This window comes from Pristiophorus japonicus, chromosome 6 (assembly GCF_044704955.1).
Source record: "Pristiophorus japonicus isolate sPriJap1 chromosome 6, sPriJap1.hap1, whole genome shotgun sequence".
In the NCBI taxonomy this organism is placed as follows: Eukaryota; Metazoa; Chordata; class Chondrichthyes; family Pristiophoridae; genus Pristiophorus; species Pristiophorus japonicus.
Genome location: NC_091982.1, coordinates 13,750,923 through 13,770,836, shown reverse-complemented (window position 1 = coordinate 13,770,836; position 19,914 = coordinate 13,750,923). Strand labels below are relative to the sequence as shown.

The window sequence follows — 19,914 nt, the reverse complement described above, 5'->3', positions numbered from 1 at the left end:
CCATGATTATATTGAATGGTGGTGCAGGCTCGAAGGGCCGAATGGCCTACTCCTGCACCTATTTTCTATGTTTCTATGTATCAATATTTATCCTCAACCAACAGCTAAAACAAATTACCTGGTTATTAGCATATTGCTGTTTGTAGGACCTTGTTGTGCAGAAATTGGCTGCCATACTTCCCTATATTACAACCGTGACTAGACTTCAAAAATACTTAAATAGCTAGCTGTAAAGCGCTTGGGATGTCCTAAGGTTGTGAAAGACATTATATAAATGCAAGTTTTTCTCTTTCGTTTATGTACATCTGTGTGAAATTGAAGCAAATACTTGTAACAATATGGATACTGTATGTATTTGTTTAGCTAGATTGGTTGGATAATTGCCAAAATGGGTCAATAACCTAACCTCAATTTGACAAAGCAGAGCATATTACATAACCATTATATTCCTTAAATATTTGGTGGTTAAATCTCTGCTAATAGGTGCGCATCCTCACGACTGAAACTGCTAGTGGACTAACAATTCTTCACAATGATATAGGACATCTAGCTATATCAATAACAACAAAATTAACAGCTTTTCCCAACAAATCCCTGGAACAAAAAAAACCTTCTACGCACAAAATACAATCCCCATGATGCTCAATTGGAATGAATCTGAATATCTTGCCAGTTGCTGAAGTTCTACAAAACCCACTGTGTGTTGCCCTGATAACTCAGCAAGTTTAGTGAGTAGTTGAGCCTGACCGGGATGGCCTCAGGTTTGATCATCAGGCAATGCTCAGGCAGCATTACAGAAGCTATTATTGGCTTCAAGGCTGGAGTTAAAGAGGAAAAACACACAATCAACTCGGGCTCCTTTTCCTAATCACTGCACAGTATAATCATTATACTGTTGGAAAGTTCATGAGTGACTGGCAAGTGAGGGCAGATTAGGCTTGGCTGCAATGCATTGCATGGTCAAATATCCTCTCATATACTTAAGCTCTGAACAACCAAGAGAAAACTTGCTAAATAAATCATCAGAAAACATTGGAAATGCACAGATCAGTCAACATCTGAGAGGGAAGACAGGCTGATGAATTTGATGTTTTGATGAAACGTTTATCTGATTTGTTAGCCTACTTTTTCTCTTTTCAGATTTGACTGGCCTGCTGTGCATTTCCAGCATTTTCTGTTTTATTTTAAATTTCTAGTGTTCACATTTTCAAGTCGACCTGAAACCCACCTCAGAAGCGGTTTCATTTTGCTGGTGGCGTTTCCGTTTGTGCTGCTGGTGCCAGAGACGGGTCCCCCAGCATTCACAGTTCCATTACTGCTCAGATTGGAGGAATTCATTTCAGCTGATTTCTGGAATACCTCAATGGTGGCTTTAGCAATATTTTCTAGTAAGGAATTCATCTCCTAAAATATAGGATCAGACAATATTCTGTAAGATGCACCACTGGGCATGGGTAGGAAAATAAGGCGCTCACAAATTATCACCGCGGCAAACACCGACACATGATGCATTCACTAACAGCATTTAGCTGTCCTATATGCTTATGAAGTGATACAAGATATTGCAAGACTTGGATATTAATTTTAATAACAGTACAGGAGAAACATCTTCATATATCTATTTTAAGGTCTTTTAAATGAAGGATATGACTCAGACTGTGCTTGTCTCAAAAGCTTACATATACAAAGAAGGTGTGGGATTATAGGAAAGTCAGCCTGGTACAGTAAAATATATATTTATCATCATTGGGACAGTGACGCACTTACAAGAGAGTCATGCAAAAGAAATTCTGTCACATGGTGTATCAGAGTAGAATTGGTTGACTCCGTCATCAAGTGCAAAGTGAAAAAACTGTTCCTATTCCTGATGTAATCATTATTACTTTAATGAAAGAACTCATGCACCTGCACTCAGTCACTCAAAAATGTGTCTCAAACACATTCACATGACAGTCAGTCAGTTTCCCTCATATTACATCTGAATTACACTCAAGCACGACATTTCCAATCTTGATGATCTTAAAATAGATATGTGAAGACGTTTCCCCTGTACTCATTTTTGGCTTTCTGACAATCACTAATCAGCACAGATCACACTTGAACTGTATGACAGCTATGTTGTGTCTTTCGCATCGTGGTTGCAGTGGATACCATCTACAAGATGCACTGCAGCAACTCGCCAAGGCTTGTTCGGTAGAACCTCCCAAGCCAACAACCTCTACCTAGAAGGACAAATTCCCCTCCAAGTTATACACCATCCTGGCTTGGAAATATATTGTCGTTCCTTCATCGTCACTGGGTCAAAATCCTGGAACATCCTCCCTAACAGCACTGTAGGAGTACTTTCACCACACGGACTGCAATGGTTCAAGAAGGTGGCTCATCACCACCTTCTCAAGGGCAATTAGGAATGGGCAATAAATGCTGGCCTTGCCAGCGATGCCCACATCCTGAAACGAATAATTAAAAAGAATCCACACATGCAGGTAAAGAGGAACCCGTGCACTCTTACTAATATTTACTGGGACAAAATGTTAATAGGTACAGGTATAGAACAGAATAGAATGAAGTAGTTGTGGAAAGGGGTTTTCAACAATTAGTGAAGCTCAGAAGCACTGTAGCAAATGAATTAGAGAGATATTTCTTGAAGGATGCAAAGTTATTTGAGAAATAAATTGTTCCAAGTATGGATGCTCCCCCTTATAGGCATTGACACACACACACACATAAAACACATAATCCTGAGGTCTGGAGGCATATACAGACCCTGATTTGAAGTCAAATTGTAATGCCTTTTACTTACACTGATGACACTCTGTTTAATCATAAGTTGCAGCTCCAGTGAGGACTGTCTCATTGTCCACTGGTCAAGATTCTAAAATAAATGGAAACAAGGTGGTCAACTCAATATTTGATTTTAAGAAATATGCATTCTTGTAGTAGAAGGCTGTAGAGAGTTGTAGAGATAGGTTGGAGTGCAGTACTAACTTATTTTTAAAAAAAAACTAGACTTTGTGATGTTCTCTCATCTTGGTCACCTGCGTCTAAATGTAGCTTATTTGCCAACATCCTCTTAATCAGCAGTAACCAATGAATTGTGGCTGGTTCCAATTTTTTTTTAAACTTGCACCCCATTCTGTTACTTTAGGAGCCAAAAACTCCGTAGCAAAGTTCTTCACTTTCAGGTTTAAAAGTGTTATGGCACTCTCTTCGCCTATTTGTTTTTTGTTGTTTTCTTTCCCGCTGTGCACCATTCCTCACCTGCAGGATGCGTTTGATTCTCTGGCGTTGTGGGTTGTCCCCTTCCTCGCTGTCCAGCTGCCGGTGTGGATAGCATATTAGTTGCAAGAGTCGTTGCGCTTGCTTATTTGTCAGAACTGGATCCTGCAGAGCACTGCTATCCTCACACAAACTCTTTAGGCAGCGCTCTCCCACCCACTCCTGCAAAGACAATGTTTTATAAAAACACGAGAGTTATAAGATTGTAATAAATAATGCATTATTCTACTAGCAAGGTCGGGCTGTGTTCCTTTAAGGTCACAAGCCTTTTGTTAAGTAAACTAATCCTCGGGTCATTCAAAATGTAATTACTGTTTGGTCAGGAAATTTTGTAGATTAAAATATGCTCGTCAGTTTGTCTTCAGATCAGAAGGTGTTTTTTAGGATTATCTGTAAGGAAGTGTGACATTTGCACATGCTGATGTACAAAGAATAGCAGAGATTCCTTGGACTGGAAGAGATATAAAGAACAGAAAAAGGGATACAAAGTAATAAGAGCTACAAAAAGGGAGTATGAGAAAATTAATTGTGAGGGATATCAAGGATACATGGAATTAACAGCACAGAAACAGGCCATTCAGCCCAACTGGTCTGTACTGGTGTTTATGCTCCACATGAGCGTCCTCCCACCGTACTTCATCTAACCCTATCCACCTATTCCTTTCTCCCCCATGTACTTATCGAGCTTCCCCTTAAGGGGATCTATGCCATTTGCCTCAATTACTCCATGTGGTAGCAATTTCCACATTCTAACCACTCTCTGGGTGAAGAGGGTTCTCCTGAATACCTTATTTGGATTTATTAGTGACTTTCTTATATTTATGGTTCCTAGTTTTGGACACTCCCACAAGTGGAAACATCCTCCCTACATTTACGCTATCAGGTGAAGCGTTACTTTGCACGTAACTTGTGCTGCGCTGGATTCAGGAATGCTGAGTCCAGAATTTAAAACATCCCAGTACGGGCATTCCTGCTGCTCAGAATTTTCCCCATATCTCACCCTGCCTGGTGCACTCTCTCTCCTCATCCTTCTCGATCTGTCCACAGCCTTTGACACGGCTGACCTCACCATCCTCTGCCATCACCTTGCCTCCATTGTCCAGCTAAGTGGGATTGCCCTCGCCTGGTTTGACTCTTGCCTATCCAGGCGTAGCCAGTGAATGTCCTGCTCTTCTCTTCCCACTGCCACACTGTTATCTCGAGTCCCCCAAACATCTATCCTATACCCCCTCCTAGTTCTCATCTACATGTCGTCCCTTGGCATAATCATCTGAAAACACAATGCCAGGTTTCACATGTACACTGATGACACCCTACCTCTACCTCACCACCACCTCCATCAACCCTCTGTGATGTCAGACTGCTTGTCCAACATCCAGTTCTGGATGAGCCAACATTTCTTCCAATTAAACATTGGGAAAATCAAAGCCATTGTCTTCGGCCCCCACCACAACTCTTCCGTAGTCCTTCCCTGGCCACTGTCTCAGACTGAACCAGATTGTTTACAGCCATAGCGTTCTATTTGACCCTGAGATAGCTCCTGACCCTGTATCTCCTCCATCACCAAGACTGTCTACTTCCCCCATGCCTCAAGCTCATCTGCTGCTGAAACCCTCATCTAAGCTTTTGTTACTTCGAGATTCTATTCCAATGCTCTCCTGACCAGCTTCCCAGCTTTCACCATCCATAAACTTGAGCTCATCCAATAGTCTGCTGCCCGTATTGTAACTCGCACAAAGTCCAGTTCACCCATCACCCCTGTACTCGCTAAATTACATAGGCTCCGAGTCACCGAATGTCTCAATTTAAAAATTATCCGCGTGCTCAAATCCCTCCATGACCTCGCCCCTCCCGATCTCTGTAAGCCCCTATCACCTACTGAGAACTCAGTTCCTCCGACCCTGGTCTCTCGTACACCCCACCATTGGCGGTCGCGGCTTCTGGTGTCTACAACAACAACAACTTGTATTTATATAGTGCCTTTAAGGTAGTGAAACATCCCAAGGTGCTTCACAGGAATATCATAAGATTTTAAAAATTTGGCACCGAGCCGCATAAGTAGAAATTAGCACATGTGACCAAAAGCTTAGTCAAAGAGGTAGGTTTTAAAGAGCGTCTTGAAGGAGGAAAGAGAGGTAGAGAGACGGAGAGGTTTAGGCAGGGAATTCCAGAGCTTGGGCCTAGGCAACAGATGGTTGAGCGATTATAATCAGAGATGCTCAAGAGGGCAGAATTAGAGGAGCGCAGATATCTCGGGGCTTAGGGGCTTGAGATTACAGAGCGAGGGAAGGGCGAGGAAATGGAGGGATTTGAAAATAAGGATGAGAAAATAAGGATTTGAAATCGAGGCGTTGCTTAACCAGAAGCCAATGTAGGTCAGCGAGCACAGGGATGATGGGTGAGTTTTGGATCACCTCTAGTTTACGTAGCGTAGAATGTGGGAGGTCAGCCAGGAGTACATTGGAATAGTCAAGTCTAGAAGTAACAAAGGATGTGGGCTTCAGCAGCAGATGAGCTGAGGCAAGGGCGGAGACGGGCGATGTTACGGAGGTGGAAAGAGGCGGTCTTAGCCACGCTGCGGATATATGGTCGAAAACTCAGTTCAGGTTCAAGGTTGCGAACAGTCTGGTTCAGTCAACAGACAGAAGTTGGGGAGAGGGATGGAGTCAGTGGCTAGGGAATGGAGTTTGTGGCGGGGACTGAAAACAATGGCTTTGGTCTTCCCAATATTCAATTGGAGAAAATTTCTGCTCATCCAGAACCGGATGGCGGACAAGCAGTCTGACAATCTAGGCCCTAAGCTCTGGAATGCCATCCCTAAACTTCTCCGCTTCTCGACTCCTCTCTCCCCCTTTAAGATCCTCCATAAAACCTACCTCTTTGACCAAGCTTTTGATCACCTCTCCTGTGGTCTCCTTCTTTGGCTTGGTGTCTAACTTTGTCTGATTACGCTCCTGTGAAGTGCCTTCGGACATTTTACTACATTAAACGTACTAAATAAATGCAAGTTGTTGTTTTTAAGGAAAGGTGCCAGGCCTATTCCACAGGAACCTAATTAAACCAATGAAGGATTGAGCCTATATGGCAACATTCTCAGCAGCTGTATGTTAGTGCTCCAACTAACAATGTAAAACTTCATTTTTTCAAACACTGTTTCTGTAGTTGGGATCAAAATGTAGAAAATTCTGTCGAAATGTATGCATATAGACACGGAATTTCAGTGAACATAGAGCCCCCATACCCGAGATTTAATGTTTCTTTACCTGCTGACAGATATTCTTTAGCACATATTTAGCATAAGCATCTAAACTGGCAGTTTCAATAGAAACAGTCCGACTGCCAGATTTTTTAACTCCTACATCATCCTCGGGCAGTTCCTCCATCCCACCAGAATTCGAGAATCCAGAGCCTTTCAATTCAGCATCACCTGAAACAGAAGAGGACGATCTTTTCATTAAGTTTGGGCAGACTCCTAGATTGGATTTCTATTGTCCTACGACACGTAATATCTTCTTTGTGGAATAAAGCTATCCAGAACATCCTCCTCTCAGCTCAGGGTTACTTACCCCAGTTACAGAACATGAGCCTCCTTTGAACATAGGAACATAAGGAATGGAGCAAGAAAAGGCCATTTTTATGTTTGGATGGAGCTCAGAGTTCATATATGTTTAATCCACCATTATTATCACCACCACTACCTATTCATTCCTTACTTTAAGGAATACTAACAGTGAAGTTTTCAAAGATCTCTTTCCACCAGTGGTGCCTCGTGCAGAAAAGGCAGCTTATTGTAAAAGCACAGGAGCACTCTCCATCCATTGAAATAAATGGACAGAAAATTGCAGGCATTTCAATTGCAATTTTCCAATAAGCCATTTTCTGCATGCACCACCCTGCTGAAGTAGAATGAGAAAATTTCACCCCAAGTTCTCAGGGAAGAAAAATGAAGCAGTGCTATTAATATTGCCAACACTCAAGGTCAAAATCAAAGATTAGGATCGTCATCTCTCTAATGCCCTGTTTGCGATGTATTTTAATATAGAGAAAGGACATCAAGAAATATTACATTAATAATCAGGTACAAGTCTGGTCACTGTATTTCCATCTGAAGCATAACACAGTGTCAGTAGGCCAACGGATAAGAAAAGAGAATAACTTATAAAAGGAGAGTGCAAAATAAACATTCCAAACAAAAAGGAGGCCCTCCCTGTCCTAACAGTAATTTGCAATCAATATTAATTTCACTTACCCAACATAAAGATAGCTTTGAGGACAGCAAAAACTGCTCCCACCACAATGCTGTTCTGTGAAGCTGCTAGCAGGTGCCTGTCGCATGATGATCGGATCCCTACCGTAGGTTTATCTGAAATAAATACTCCATCAGTGGAAACCATTAACTGTCAACAGTGACAAGAGCCAGAAAGATTATTTTAACTATGGCTGTCATCGACAATCTTGCTTGCTGTACTCCACACTCTGTCATTCAGGTCCTTCAATAGGACAAGATGCCACAGTCATGAACTTTGCAGCAACCATCACCAATGGTACACGACATCAGACTATGAAGACTGTCTGCGCCTGAACCGAGAAAGACCGCATATGCCAGTGCAACTTTCCCTTTCAGCAGCCCAATCGAGTGCAGAATCTTTGTCAACAATGACTGTGCATCCTCGAGTAACAGGCAACTCTTCCACTTAACCCACAACCACGTGGATGGAAGCAGGGATTACCTGCAACTATCCAGTGACCATGATAGTTTAGAAATAGCAGTTGCATGTTCTATAAAAATGCCCCTCTTGAATGAGCGCAGTGCTCATAGAAATAATTGCAGTTTTTTTTTTAAAGTTAATAGGTAAAGTTGAAGACATTAAAAAACTATATAAGCAAGTATTTTACATCAGAAAGTAGCTTGCCCCTCCCAAACATTTGCCTTCTCCCTTAGGTATTCACCAGTATTGTACTTAGCACTGAGTCATTCCTTCAAACCAAACATAGAAGAACGATTTTTTGAACAATCTTCTGAAATAAATGTTCAAATGGCCTCTGTTTTGAATGGAAAACTATTGATCTCTCCTCCCTGGGCGTGATTGAATGCAATTCTCAGGCAACTTTTAATTTCTCTGTTTCCACTGATTAAAAGGCAGCACTTACTGTTGTCCTGGTGACAAGGGTTCAACTGTGGTGTCCTAAACAAGTGGAGGAGGATTCTGCAGGTTAGACGAGCACCAGGTTCTGAATCCTGCTCACTGCATGCTGCAACACAAATAGAAGCACATTTACTTGTATGGTCTGTATTTTTGTAAAACATTCAAGCATGGCAGGAGCATTGCTGCAGCAAAATACGCAAAGTATGCAACCATATTACAATTTGCCAGCTCTCTCAGTATGCATTAATATATACAGACAATGCTGGAAGCATACAGAAGTTCAGTCAGCAGCTGAAAGAGAAAGGTCAGTTAACATTTCTGGTGTAAGTCAATTGTCACTACTTCAAATTAATTAATTCTATATGAAACTCCTTTGAGATGTTTCTGATTCAGTGAGTGAATGAGTAAGGAAGGAGGAAAAGTTTGCATTCATATAGTACCTTACCACATCGTCAGGATGTCCCAAAGTGATTCAAAGGCAATGCTGTACTTTTGCTGTTGTGTTGTTACCAGGCAAATAAGACAGCCAATCTGCGCATAGCAAAGTCCCACAATCAGCAACACGGTAAGTGACCAGTTAATTTAATTTTTGGTGGTAATAACTGAAGGCAGTATGGTGGCCAGGATACCAGAAGAACTCCCAGTTCTTTTTCAAATAGTGCCATTGGATTTTAACAACCACCTGAACCAGCAGCTAGACCTTAGTTTAACGCCTCATCTGGAGAACAGCACTTCCAACAATGCAGCACTTGCTTTGCAGTCCTTGTAATGTTTTTCATTTTAAGTCTCTACTTTTGCGACAGACAGCTGTTCATTCCAGCATCAGGTTTACATCATTTCCAGAGGCATCAAAAATTATTGCTTAAAACAGGAATGGTGTGATGCTATTATTAAATACCATCTATAAAAAACAAACAATAATGTGCAAATTTGCAAGGAACTGGAAGTCCTTTACTATGGAACCTTCATTATCCACACTCCTATGATTCACCAGAATTTTTGCAGGTCAAAGCATTTAGCAAGACACCGTTTAGATGCAGTTCCTTATGTTTCCATTTCATCTCATTTCTTTGGTGAATAAAACAACATCATGTTTCTTTTGTTATTTGTATTACATTTATCTTCATTCCTGTTCCTAGGATATAGTTATATCATGCATGTAATATCAATATTTGGAGACTCTCAATTATCCTTCACTTCTGGTGAAATTACCAAGCTTTCACTCTATTTCCATTTAAGATGTAATCTAATATGTTGTTGAATTAGAATGGAAATCTCGCTTTTCTATCCACTCCCAAGAATGCCAAGCTGCAATCCACTAAAAAAATCCATCAACAAAAATGAAGACAGCATTAATACACTATACATAACACAGGAAGGCAAGGGTTACAGTACACATTGTTCAAAAAATCAAGTGTTAGATGAGACTCTCATTGCAATTTTCCTCTTATTGACAAAAATTTTAAGAGCGCTTAATATGTGGAGAATAATGAAGGAAGGGTGAAATGAAGGACTACAAAAATGCATGTAACCCATTAGTAAATATTCTTTTATCACTTTGATAATACAGGGAAATAAAGGGAGTATTTCCTTTCATACCAGGCCAGCACTGTTCACTATACAACACAACTCACTGTGAAACTATTAAGTACATGAAAAATTTGCTCCTGTCTGTGGAGCTGCACAGTAGCCAAAGTTTCTGCCTTCCGGAGAGGATGAAAAAGGAAGCGACACAGGGTCAGAAATAAGTAAGTAAAATGTTTACAAGGTTTGCAAGTTTCAAGAGTAGAGGATACCAATTCTGTTCCAATTATATTTCTCCAGACTCTCCAAAGCTAGCCAATGATTTTTTTTAAAAATAGTTTTAGCTTTTTTTTTAAATAAAGAATGTTTACTTATTCTGCCACTGAACTACAGGTCAGGTAGCACTGATGGAGGTTAATGTACTAAATACAATAAATGTATGTATAGTGTAAGTAGGCACATTCTTAATTCGATACTTCAACTGCAGACAGGAATATATATCATCTTGGCACTTTCAGAAATGGTGATTCTAAGATAGTTGGTTACCTGCATTAAGGAGTGATGGGATGGCCACACAGCGAATCAGATCCTCCAGCAGCAAGCATTGTCTGGCTATTAAAATAGCTATAAATGTTGCTAGAGAGTCATGGAATGACAAGTCGCTCACCTGAGGGAAAAAAAAGAGGGCGAGTGAGAGAGCTTTAGTACCAGACACCATCAACAAGATGAAGCCATTTATCTCTCAGAATGCTTACTGCTGAAATACAAGTGTTAGCTAGGCTCAGTGGTAGCACTTGCCTCTTGAGTCAGAAGGCCATGGATTTATATCCCTTTCCAGAAAGTACTTCAATGTGAGAGTGGATGCCAACCTTGACAACATATCAAATTAGTGCTTATCTGCCTGTTTCTATGTCCATTATCATTTACCTCCTTATTGTAAAGCAATCAGAGATGTCCTGCTGCATTTTATTGTTATTGTATTAAAGACCCCATAACACTATTCATAGAAAAAAAAACACACAAGTTCTTCCAGTGTCTGGCAAACATTTTTCCAGAACCAAACACCACTAAAAACAAATTAATTGATCATTCATTTATGGTTATTCATGGCTCATATTGTTGCATGCAAAAGTGCTGCCATGTTTGCCAAATAACAATGATTGCACATCACAGCAGTTCATTGTGGTATTTAATAATAGCACCATACCATTCCTCTTTTAAGTACTCTGAAACATCCTGTGTGACATAATAAGGTATTATATGAATGCAAGCTCTTCGAAAAGAAACAAAATAGGGAGCAGACATTGATCAGGAATTTGGGAAGAAAGATAGGCAAGGTAACCGATGGAGCGGTCAACGATTTTAAGAAAGTTTTTGAAAGTGAGGAGAGAATTGGTGAGTAGAAGGACTTTAGGAAGAAATCCCAGAGGTTCTGCCACCAATTATGAAATTTTTTTTTAAATCTGGTTATCAGTAAAAGTGACCATGAAGCTGTCAGATTTTATAAAAAGCCAACTGGTTCACTTTTTTCCTTTACAGAAGGAAACCTGCCCATGCCTGGTCTGGCCTATATATGAGTCCAGTCCCACACTTTTAAATGCCCTCTTAAGTGGCCTAGCAAGCTACTCAGCTACATCCTACCGCTACTTTGGGGTAACGAGGGATGGGCAATAAATGCCAGTAATGCCCACATCCAGAGAATTATTTATTTATTTATTTATATATTTATTTTTTAAACAGTTCTGATGAGTTACAATTTGGATAGGGTGGAGATTTGGAAGCCAGCATGGAATGTGTTGGAGAAGCCCTGTTCAGAAGTAACAAAAGGGGTGGGTGTGGGTTTCAGTGGTGGTAAAGGTGAGACTGTAATGGAGGCTGGCTTTTACAATTGAGAGTGCAGTTGACAGTGGACAAGTGGTTCCTCATCCTTCGGCTATGCTCCTTAATTTAAGCAGCTTAATGTTCAATGAACCAACGGCACTGTAGATCATCTGCTGTTAAACTTGCCTGTTCTAGGAAAGAAAACCCAATGAGCCATTTCCGACTGTTTTCACTCTCGGTCTCTGTATTACATAAAGGTGCCCAGAACAGCTAGAGAAATCGGCACCACCCACCAAATGTAAGAAGTGGTAAATGGCCACAGAGGCATATTAATATGCTAAAGCACAGGGTAAAATGGCATGAGCTCGCACATTCCCAATTCCTCAAATGCCAAGTCCACAAATTAAGCTGGATTTTCTCAGCTAGCCATTAGATGGCGTGTTTTAAAAAAATAAATATTTGTATTCATTAAGGGCGTAAGTTGTCTATACTGGAGAATACTTTTTCACAGGATCTCTATCACCATAAAGTACTGTTATGTCAGATGCAGCATTGGTTAGATCGAATGAAACTTGGATCTCTACACTGCCCCATCAACCACTTGCAAGTCAGTACAGTACTGATTAGATGCAGAGTCAAGCTCACTCTACCCTGACCCTATAATGTACTTTAACCCTAACTTTAAAGGAGCACCTCCTCGTTAACCAGTCTGACACTTCAATTTTCTACACCAGTCACCCTTGTGGCCAGAATGAGACTGACAATTGAGTGTGAATTACATAGAGGTTGACTGTGGATACACTCCACTATAAAACTGGATTGAAATGACCCAAGCACATTTCATATAGATCCTTTCCAAAGTCAGCAGATGAATCTTTCATCGTTTCGGTCGGGGCTGGAATTAGATTCAGGTTCTAAAAGTGAAACGCCAATTTTGAAGGCCCGGTCATTAAACCAATTTAAACTGCTCCTATGCACCCAATATTGACAGGCTACATAGTGGCATTACTAATAACGTACAGGCACAGGCTGGGTCACTACCAACACTCTCAACCAGTGAACGTGTTAGATTGAAAGTAAGGTTAAGGAAGAAAGTAGAATTTTTAGTAACAGGCATTAAAGCCCAATAAATCTCAATCCAACCTTCTCAACGTATCCTTAATCATTTCTCTTCTCCAGAAATGAATCCAATTGTTTCATAACCTTTCCTGGTAACTTTTTCTATATGGTCACCTTTTGAGTGACATTGTTAAGAAGTCATCCACAAGCTGAACAGTTATCCTATCAATATGCCTTCAATTTTTAAGCAGACTGCTCCCCTCAAGATGCAGCATTCTTTTGCTCTTTTGCCTCACTTATCTCCAGCTGGCTGACTACAGAGATTACTTTGTGGCAGTGATCACTAATAAAGATTACTTTAACTAAAGAGCATGCAGACAAATCAAAGGAGGAAGTTAACCCCCAAAAAGATTAAAAAGTTGACCTGTTTGATGAAAGAGTACTTACATCAACATTGCACAGAAGATCATTGAAGCCGCAAGTCCCATTATTGGATGAACAGCATAGTGCCTTAAGCACACCAAGCCACTCCGCGCTGAGAGCTTTGCAATAGGCAGTCAGCTCCGCACACAAGATAGCAATGTCATTCACACTGAATAAAAAACAGAGACAGGTATACAAAGATCTGCATAGAGAACAATCAGGTAATTTTATTTAAAAGCAGCAAACATGCACAGGTTATACGCACGTGGGCCCCAGGAAAGCAGCAGTCAGTGAGCTAACTTGCTGTGTACTCCTGCAGTCACAGGCCCTATATGTCCCCGTAGAAGAGTAAATCCATCCTCTCTTCACCCACAGAGCTAGAATTTAATACTAAATCCAAAATGCCAGCAAAATCTGAACAGAGGTTCAGGAGGACAGGGCAACACAGTGAGTTATAAGTGTATAATCATTTTGCCTCTGGGACCCGGCTTGAATTCAGCCTAAACTATTTGCGGAAAATTCTCTTGTCAACTGCGTGGGATTTTTTTTTTTTAAGTGAAATGAGATTGAGTCCATACGATTAAACTTGCCATAATATAGCACAACCTAACATTAGGTTAGCAGTCTCAGTCAAGGATGGCTAAAATGGGGAGTGGAAAGAATTATACTAGTGCAGTGGGGACAGGTACCACAAACTGAAGTTATGGCACATTGCTGAGATAAAGTGGAAGACATCACTTTGCAACTATTTCTGTCAAAAATGACAAAGTGTTTGATATGAACAACAAATGCTCAAAATTGGGATGGGAGGAAATGCTCTATTCCTGAGAACTGACATCTCTCAGCTTGATAAGCATTAAAAAAAATAGACACTATAATATTAAAAATTGAACATTAAGGCTCACAAATCAACATAGGCTCCATCAGTACTAGTATTTAGTATTTTGACAATATAATTCACAAAATTAAATGTGAACTGGCTGGTTTACACTAATACTCAAGTCCAAATTCTCTGTCCTATTACTCAATGTATTGGATGAAGTAAATCATTGACATCCCAACCAGTGAAAATATACAGCGCTAAGCAATGGGCTGGATTTTTTAAAATCGCAACACAAAGGGACTCGGTCATATTTGGTTTTGAATATTAAAAGATCAAGTGAGAACTGTGGAACAGACAAAAAAGAAATCGGAAGCTGTTAGGAGAGCTGAAGTCACAACTCGTACTACAGCATACTCTTTCTAGAATGGGATGTCTCTATGTCTCTTGGTATCTGTTTCAAAACCCCTGTCAATCTTTAAATTCCTCCATAATCTCACTCCAACCTTCGGTTACATTGGCCCAGAAATTCCGGCCTCCCGGGTCCGTACAGAGTGTGTATGGATCCGGGAAGGCATGCGCTGAAAACCGGCTTTTCCGATCTGTCAAGCTGGAGCTTGACAGAGCCTCCATATATTGGGAGCGAGGACATTTGCAAATGTCCTCAAAACTCTTGTGCCTGATAAGAGTTTTAAAACACACAAAAACATTATAAAATAACATTTTAAAAAACACATTATTATTAAAAGCCCTCCCCACTATGGTAAATTTATTTTAAACCGTAATTTTAAAAAAAACTTTAAAAAAAATTTAAATCGGAAAAATATTTTTTTAATAATACATAAATAACTAATTTAAATTAATAAAAATATGTGGTGTATTATTTCTATTTTTTTATTAGAGTTTTGTGTGTTAGGGGGTTCTCATTAATAATGGGAACTCCAACTTACGGAGTTCCCATTATTATGAATGAGAAAATACTTTACCTTGATTGGCTGCCAGAGTCATGTGACTGCAGCTTCAGCCCTGCGCACGTCCTGACGTGCAGTCAGTGGAGGTCTCAGGACCGGGAACTCGCGTGGGCGCAACAGGAACAGGTAGGTGCGCATCTATTTTTAACTTTTTTTTACCCAATCGCCCGCGGGAAGCAGCCGACCGGGATTTCTGGGCCAATATTTTCCAGCCATACATCGCTACACTCATCCACTACTTTTCTAGGTCTGGTCGACAGACTGCTCCATCCATGCTCTATCAATAACAAATTCTTCAGCCAGCACACCTTCATACTCTGAAATTCTGTTGCCAGATCTCTTCCTAACTACTTGTCTCTCCTTCAAAAGCACTTTAACTGTATCTTTAACCATCTTCCTTACCCCTCTCATAATTCCCACTTGATGCCCACTGCTGTCACCTATTGAGTACACTGTGGCACAGGGGGGTGGGGGGGCTGTGGTTGTTGCATGAAAGATGCTAAATAAATATACGTTGTTGTTGCTGTATATCAGCAAGAATCTGTCAGTACTTTATCAAATTTCTCCTATTTTCCTTGGCGAGTTTTGAACACGTGAAGTTTAGCGAAAGTGATGAATAGACCATTTTCCATTTATATTTTTGCAATGTCAGCATCAACAACTTCCAGATTAGGTACAATATGGATTACATAAAAAGTGGAACAACTTCTACATTGCTTTATCAAGCACTCCCAGGTCAACTGCAGCATGGTAAGATATAGATCACAGCTCCCTCTGCTGTATCTCAACGACCCTTAACCCCAACCTCAAATCAGCACTCGCTACAGTGCCACAGTGGCACTTCTGTTCCCTTGGTCAGTTATGCTTCTAGTCTGTTAGTTAGATTGTCAATTTAGTACATCCTGGCTGAATTCGGAGTACTTTTAATGTTGGGGACCTGTGCTTATTAGGAGCTGGACTGAAACTGCCCAGCACTCATTTCACTTCAGATTGTGGAGAGGAGACACTTATCAACTAATCATTCTGATCCGAATTTCAATCCAAACTTCAGAAGCGAATGGGCCATGCTATATGAACACTAACCCCATTCACCTCACAATCTCCATTTTTATAAACCTAATAAATTTATTCTGAAGTTTCTTTATCTCAAATCAGCTGTTTCTGAACAGTGAATGAAAAAATGCTAAACCAGCTGGCCACATTATTTCCCCATAGATATAAAGTTAGTCAGGTTCTTACCGATCGGGGTCATGATGTCCCACACAAACATGCATGAGTGCATTGCAAACAAAGCTGTAACGATTGGCTGGGTTGTCATTCAGGATTTTACCAAGCATGGAGTAGCTGAAGTTATGGGCAGAGGGGTTTTCAATGGCATCGATCATGAACTCAGGTTCCCAGAGCATGTTGGAGTCAGAAGGATCAATATTACTGTAGATGGTATTCTTGACCTTGGAGCAGGCATCACTTATGGCAAAAAGAAAACAGTTACATTTCATTAAATTGTACCACTTTTAAATTTAAAAAATCTTATTTCAAGATTTATCAAAATATGGTAAATGGCAGGCCGTATTCTGAAATCCTATAAAAGTAGGTATAAACATAATACTTCCTATGCTGCTGAGGCAGAGAGTAGGGTGAGGGTGCCTTTCGAGCACAACAGGCTGGGTTTGAATACTGGACATACAAGGATGGATGAATATTCTGAAATCCTTTTAAGGATTATGAAGTATCCTTTCAGAACATTCTCTCAGGAGAGTAAATGAGTGGGATAGAGTCCATGATAAGAGTTGATTATACATGACCAGTGGAGGAGCAGTCTGCCAGGTTAACACCATGCTTTATGGTCCAAATTATCTTTTCTTCTTGTGCATTCTTAGGCATTACATAGGGGTCAGCTCTATAAATATATAGGAACTAAACAACCCGAATTTTCAAACATATCTATAGTTGCAGGCAAGATTTCCCCTTATCCCTATCTCCACAAACCCCTCTCCTAGCCTTTCCATCAAATGACTCCCAAAGCTGTCCATGTAATAAAGCTTTCACATACTTGATCTGCAACATATCTGCAATTCTTACCCAAAGAGCTCTCCAAACTTGCTCTTCAAATGACTGCAGGAGGTATAGAGATCATAGAGGTAGGCGAGGATACAGCGCTCAGCAGAGGAGCAGTCTGCCGGGTTAACACCATGCTTTACCACTCCACATAAACTGAAAAGGAAAGAGAGGTTACTCACAAGAAATGTTTTGCTGAAAACATTTTATTTGGACATGAAATACTATCAACAGCACAGAAAGTTAGTCTATGTTTTCCTTTTAATCAGCAGAACAAGAGTTAAAGAGCTAGTCACAGCATTTGTCCAGTAATCATTTGGAATTTGATTTATGGACCCCTCCATATTGTGATTTTATACCACATTCACTGCAACATTCCAACCTTTGTTTCATTGCACTTAAAAACAGGTATGGCCATGGTTTGGATGCAAAGTAGTTTCCCCAACATTGGGCCTAGGCAATATCTCAACCTAATCTGACAGCCCTATCTATATGAATGTGTCATTTTCATTTTTCATGCTTTTCCCTCACGGGCTGCTGAAGGTTGCTTCGATTGCATTTGCCATAAACTGACGACTAACTGGTATAAATCAGTTTAAACAAATAGTAGACTTTCCCTGCCTTGGTGGTCATTTCCAATTTTTTTTTTACTTCCAATCACACTTACGCCTGCTATTCATAAAGTATCGCCAGTAACAAAATACATCGGGACCCCCAGTAACAACATCCAAATGCATAATGGCCGCCAAACACATTTTCCTTAAAATTCCTTACAGCAATCAGAGATAACATTTCTTCCGACATGCCAGAAGCAACAGAATAATGTGCTAACTCACTGTACACTCAGTCTCAACATGCTATTTTTTGGCGTAGGTAACCCTCCCACCATGACAATTAGCATTCAACCAGTTCTCAACCTGCCAATAACGTTGGTATGAAGCCCCCTATTGGTAAGTATACAAGAATGAGCAAAGAACAACTCTCTCCATTTCTGAAGGGAAATACCAAGCCTCTATGTGGCACTAACCCAAAATGATGCATCGCATCATTTGGAGGCGATGCATGCACATCCTCATAACACATTTAAAATGTGTTCAAAGAAAAACAGAATGTGAAAGTCTCACCCTTCAAACACTTGTGCTGTCTGATCAGGGTTGAGGATAAGGCAGGAATGATAGCGCCGCAGGACCGCTACGATGCACAGGCACAAACCCGTTGTGTAGCTGCCAACCAGACTGGATGACTTCAGGAGTAACTCTGCTTCCACCACACTCAATTCATTCAGCAACTGCAGAAAGAGCAGAAACAGGCGAGTAGTAAGCAAAATTCCGCATCAATTTTATAGCAGAGGAACCCATAACTAAATACCGTTGCATTACTTACAACAGAATTAAGGATGGCACATGCAGATGGAACACAAGAGCTCGAACATGCTTGACTGCAATGACTAAGTAAGCTTTTGCAATTTCAACTCTGTTGTTGTCGGGAGATGCTAACCAGAGGATCGAATGCAGCAAGAAATAGAAGGCTGAACAAAGAGAATGAGACTCATCTCAGGCTACTCCATTGTGCTTCCCAAGAGCAAACCTGAAAGCAGCACTGACAGAATTCTGAGGTACATGAAGACTTTACTGGGGGTGAGGGAGTACAAACTGGAGAAAATAACAACTTGCAAAAAACAAAACAATCAGACACGGCATATACAACCTGACATATTAAGGCACATCAGTGCAGGCACATCCTAGTCGCAGACCAGATGATTTTATAGTGCGCACGGTCACTTATTCCATTACAGATAAGTGAACATTCTTTTAAAAAAATTAGCAGCAGTGGCTCCATGTTACAAGAAGATTGCAATGTGAAAACTCCCCGAGTGGCTCAGTTTGCAAACACATTCCTTGGTGTGGTACTAAAACATACAGACCCAGAATGTCCCAGGTTCAATCCTCAGTCTACAGCAACAGATGCATTTCAATTGGCCTCAGTGCTGTTGAGCAGCTGCAGTAAGGGCATAGAAGCTAGGGAGAATCAGGCATGTTGCCGACTCCTGGTCATTATTAGCGGACGTCTGCTGGCTAAGGTGCACATGTGTACAGACATTGGCTGAGGACATGATCCGGCTCAGCTGTAATGCTCTTCACTGAAGAACAGGCAGCTGGCACTCACCATCTCAGTTCATAGATGAATGACGGCCAAATGCATGAGGTAGCAGTGAACTGCTGACGCGCGTGGAATTGTATTCCAGCCGGATTCAGCACATTCAGGAGAAGAAAAGGAATGAGGGGAAAAATACAAACCGATCATTCTGAAGTTGCTGGAATCATGGCAAACATACACTTTAAGTGCAAATACTGCATCTTATGGACATTAGCAAATATCTGGGAAAGGAAGAAACTGGCATTCTAATAACCAAATAACTTGAACATCCAAAATTCAGGAAGGTGATACAGTCCATTGTACAATGTAGACAATGCAAGTCAGTAACAGTAGCATGTAGTGCTATTTTTGCTTTTATTATGAGCACGCTCTGGATTTCAACAGAGTCAATTAGTTACAATGGAAATTGTGGCTCACCAACATAGCAACAACACAAGTCTGAATCACCATTCTGTCTCTTGGGGTTTTAAGTAAAACAAGGAGAGGTAAAACAGACTAGTACCAAAGGTACCTGAATAGCAAAATCTATCAGTCCACTGATATTAAGGGAATACTCCATCAGATCGAAGATGAACTGAATGTGCTGAACAAGAGGCAGATGATAGGACATTCCTAAGGCAAAACTAGTGATCTGTTCCAGCACGTTCCGTGATAC

The 19,914-nt window shown here is 40.7% G+C and overlaps 1 protein-coding gene across 1 annotated transcript in view; it reads right to left on the bottom strand.

Moving 5' to 3' along the window:
• Positions 1 to 19,914, bottom strand: part of med12 (mediator complex subunit 12) — a 190,997-nt gene that overhangs the window by 72,361 nt on the left and 98,722 nt on the right. The window contains exons 18-29 of the mRNA XM_070882632.1: positions 19,771 to 19,914; positions 18,227 to 18,390; positions 17,127 to 17,258; positions 16,284 to 16,511; positions 13,278 to 13,422; positions 10,497 to 10,617; positions 8,431 to 8,532; positions 7,529 to 7,642; positions 6,543 to 6,706; positions 3,262 to 3,441; positions 2,804 to 2,875; positions 1,229 to 1,404 (exon numbers count right to left, since the gene is read on the bottom strand). Coding sequence (XP_070738733.1) covers positions 1,229 to 1,404; positions 2,804 to 2,875; positions 3,262 to 3,441; positions 6,543 to 6,706; positions 7,529 to 7,642; positions 8,431 to 8,532; positions 10,497 to 10,617; positions 13,278 to 13,422; positions 16,284 to 16,511; positions 17,127 to 17,258; positions 18,227 to 18,390; positions 19,771 to 19,914 — 1,742 coding nt within the window. The remainder of the gene's footprint in view (positions 1 to 1,228; positions 1,405 to 2,803; positions 2,876 to 3,261; positions 3,442 to 6,542; positions 6,707 to 7,528; positions 7,643 to 8,430; positions 8,533 to 10,496; positions 10,618 to 13,277; positions 13,423 to 16,283; positions 16,512 to 17,126; positions 17,259 to 18,226; positions 18,391 to 19,770) is intronic.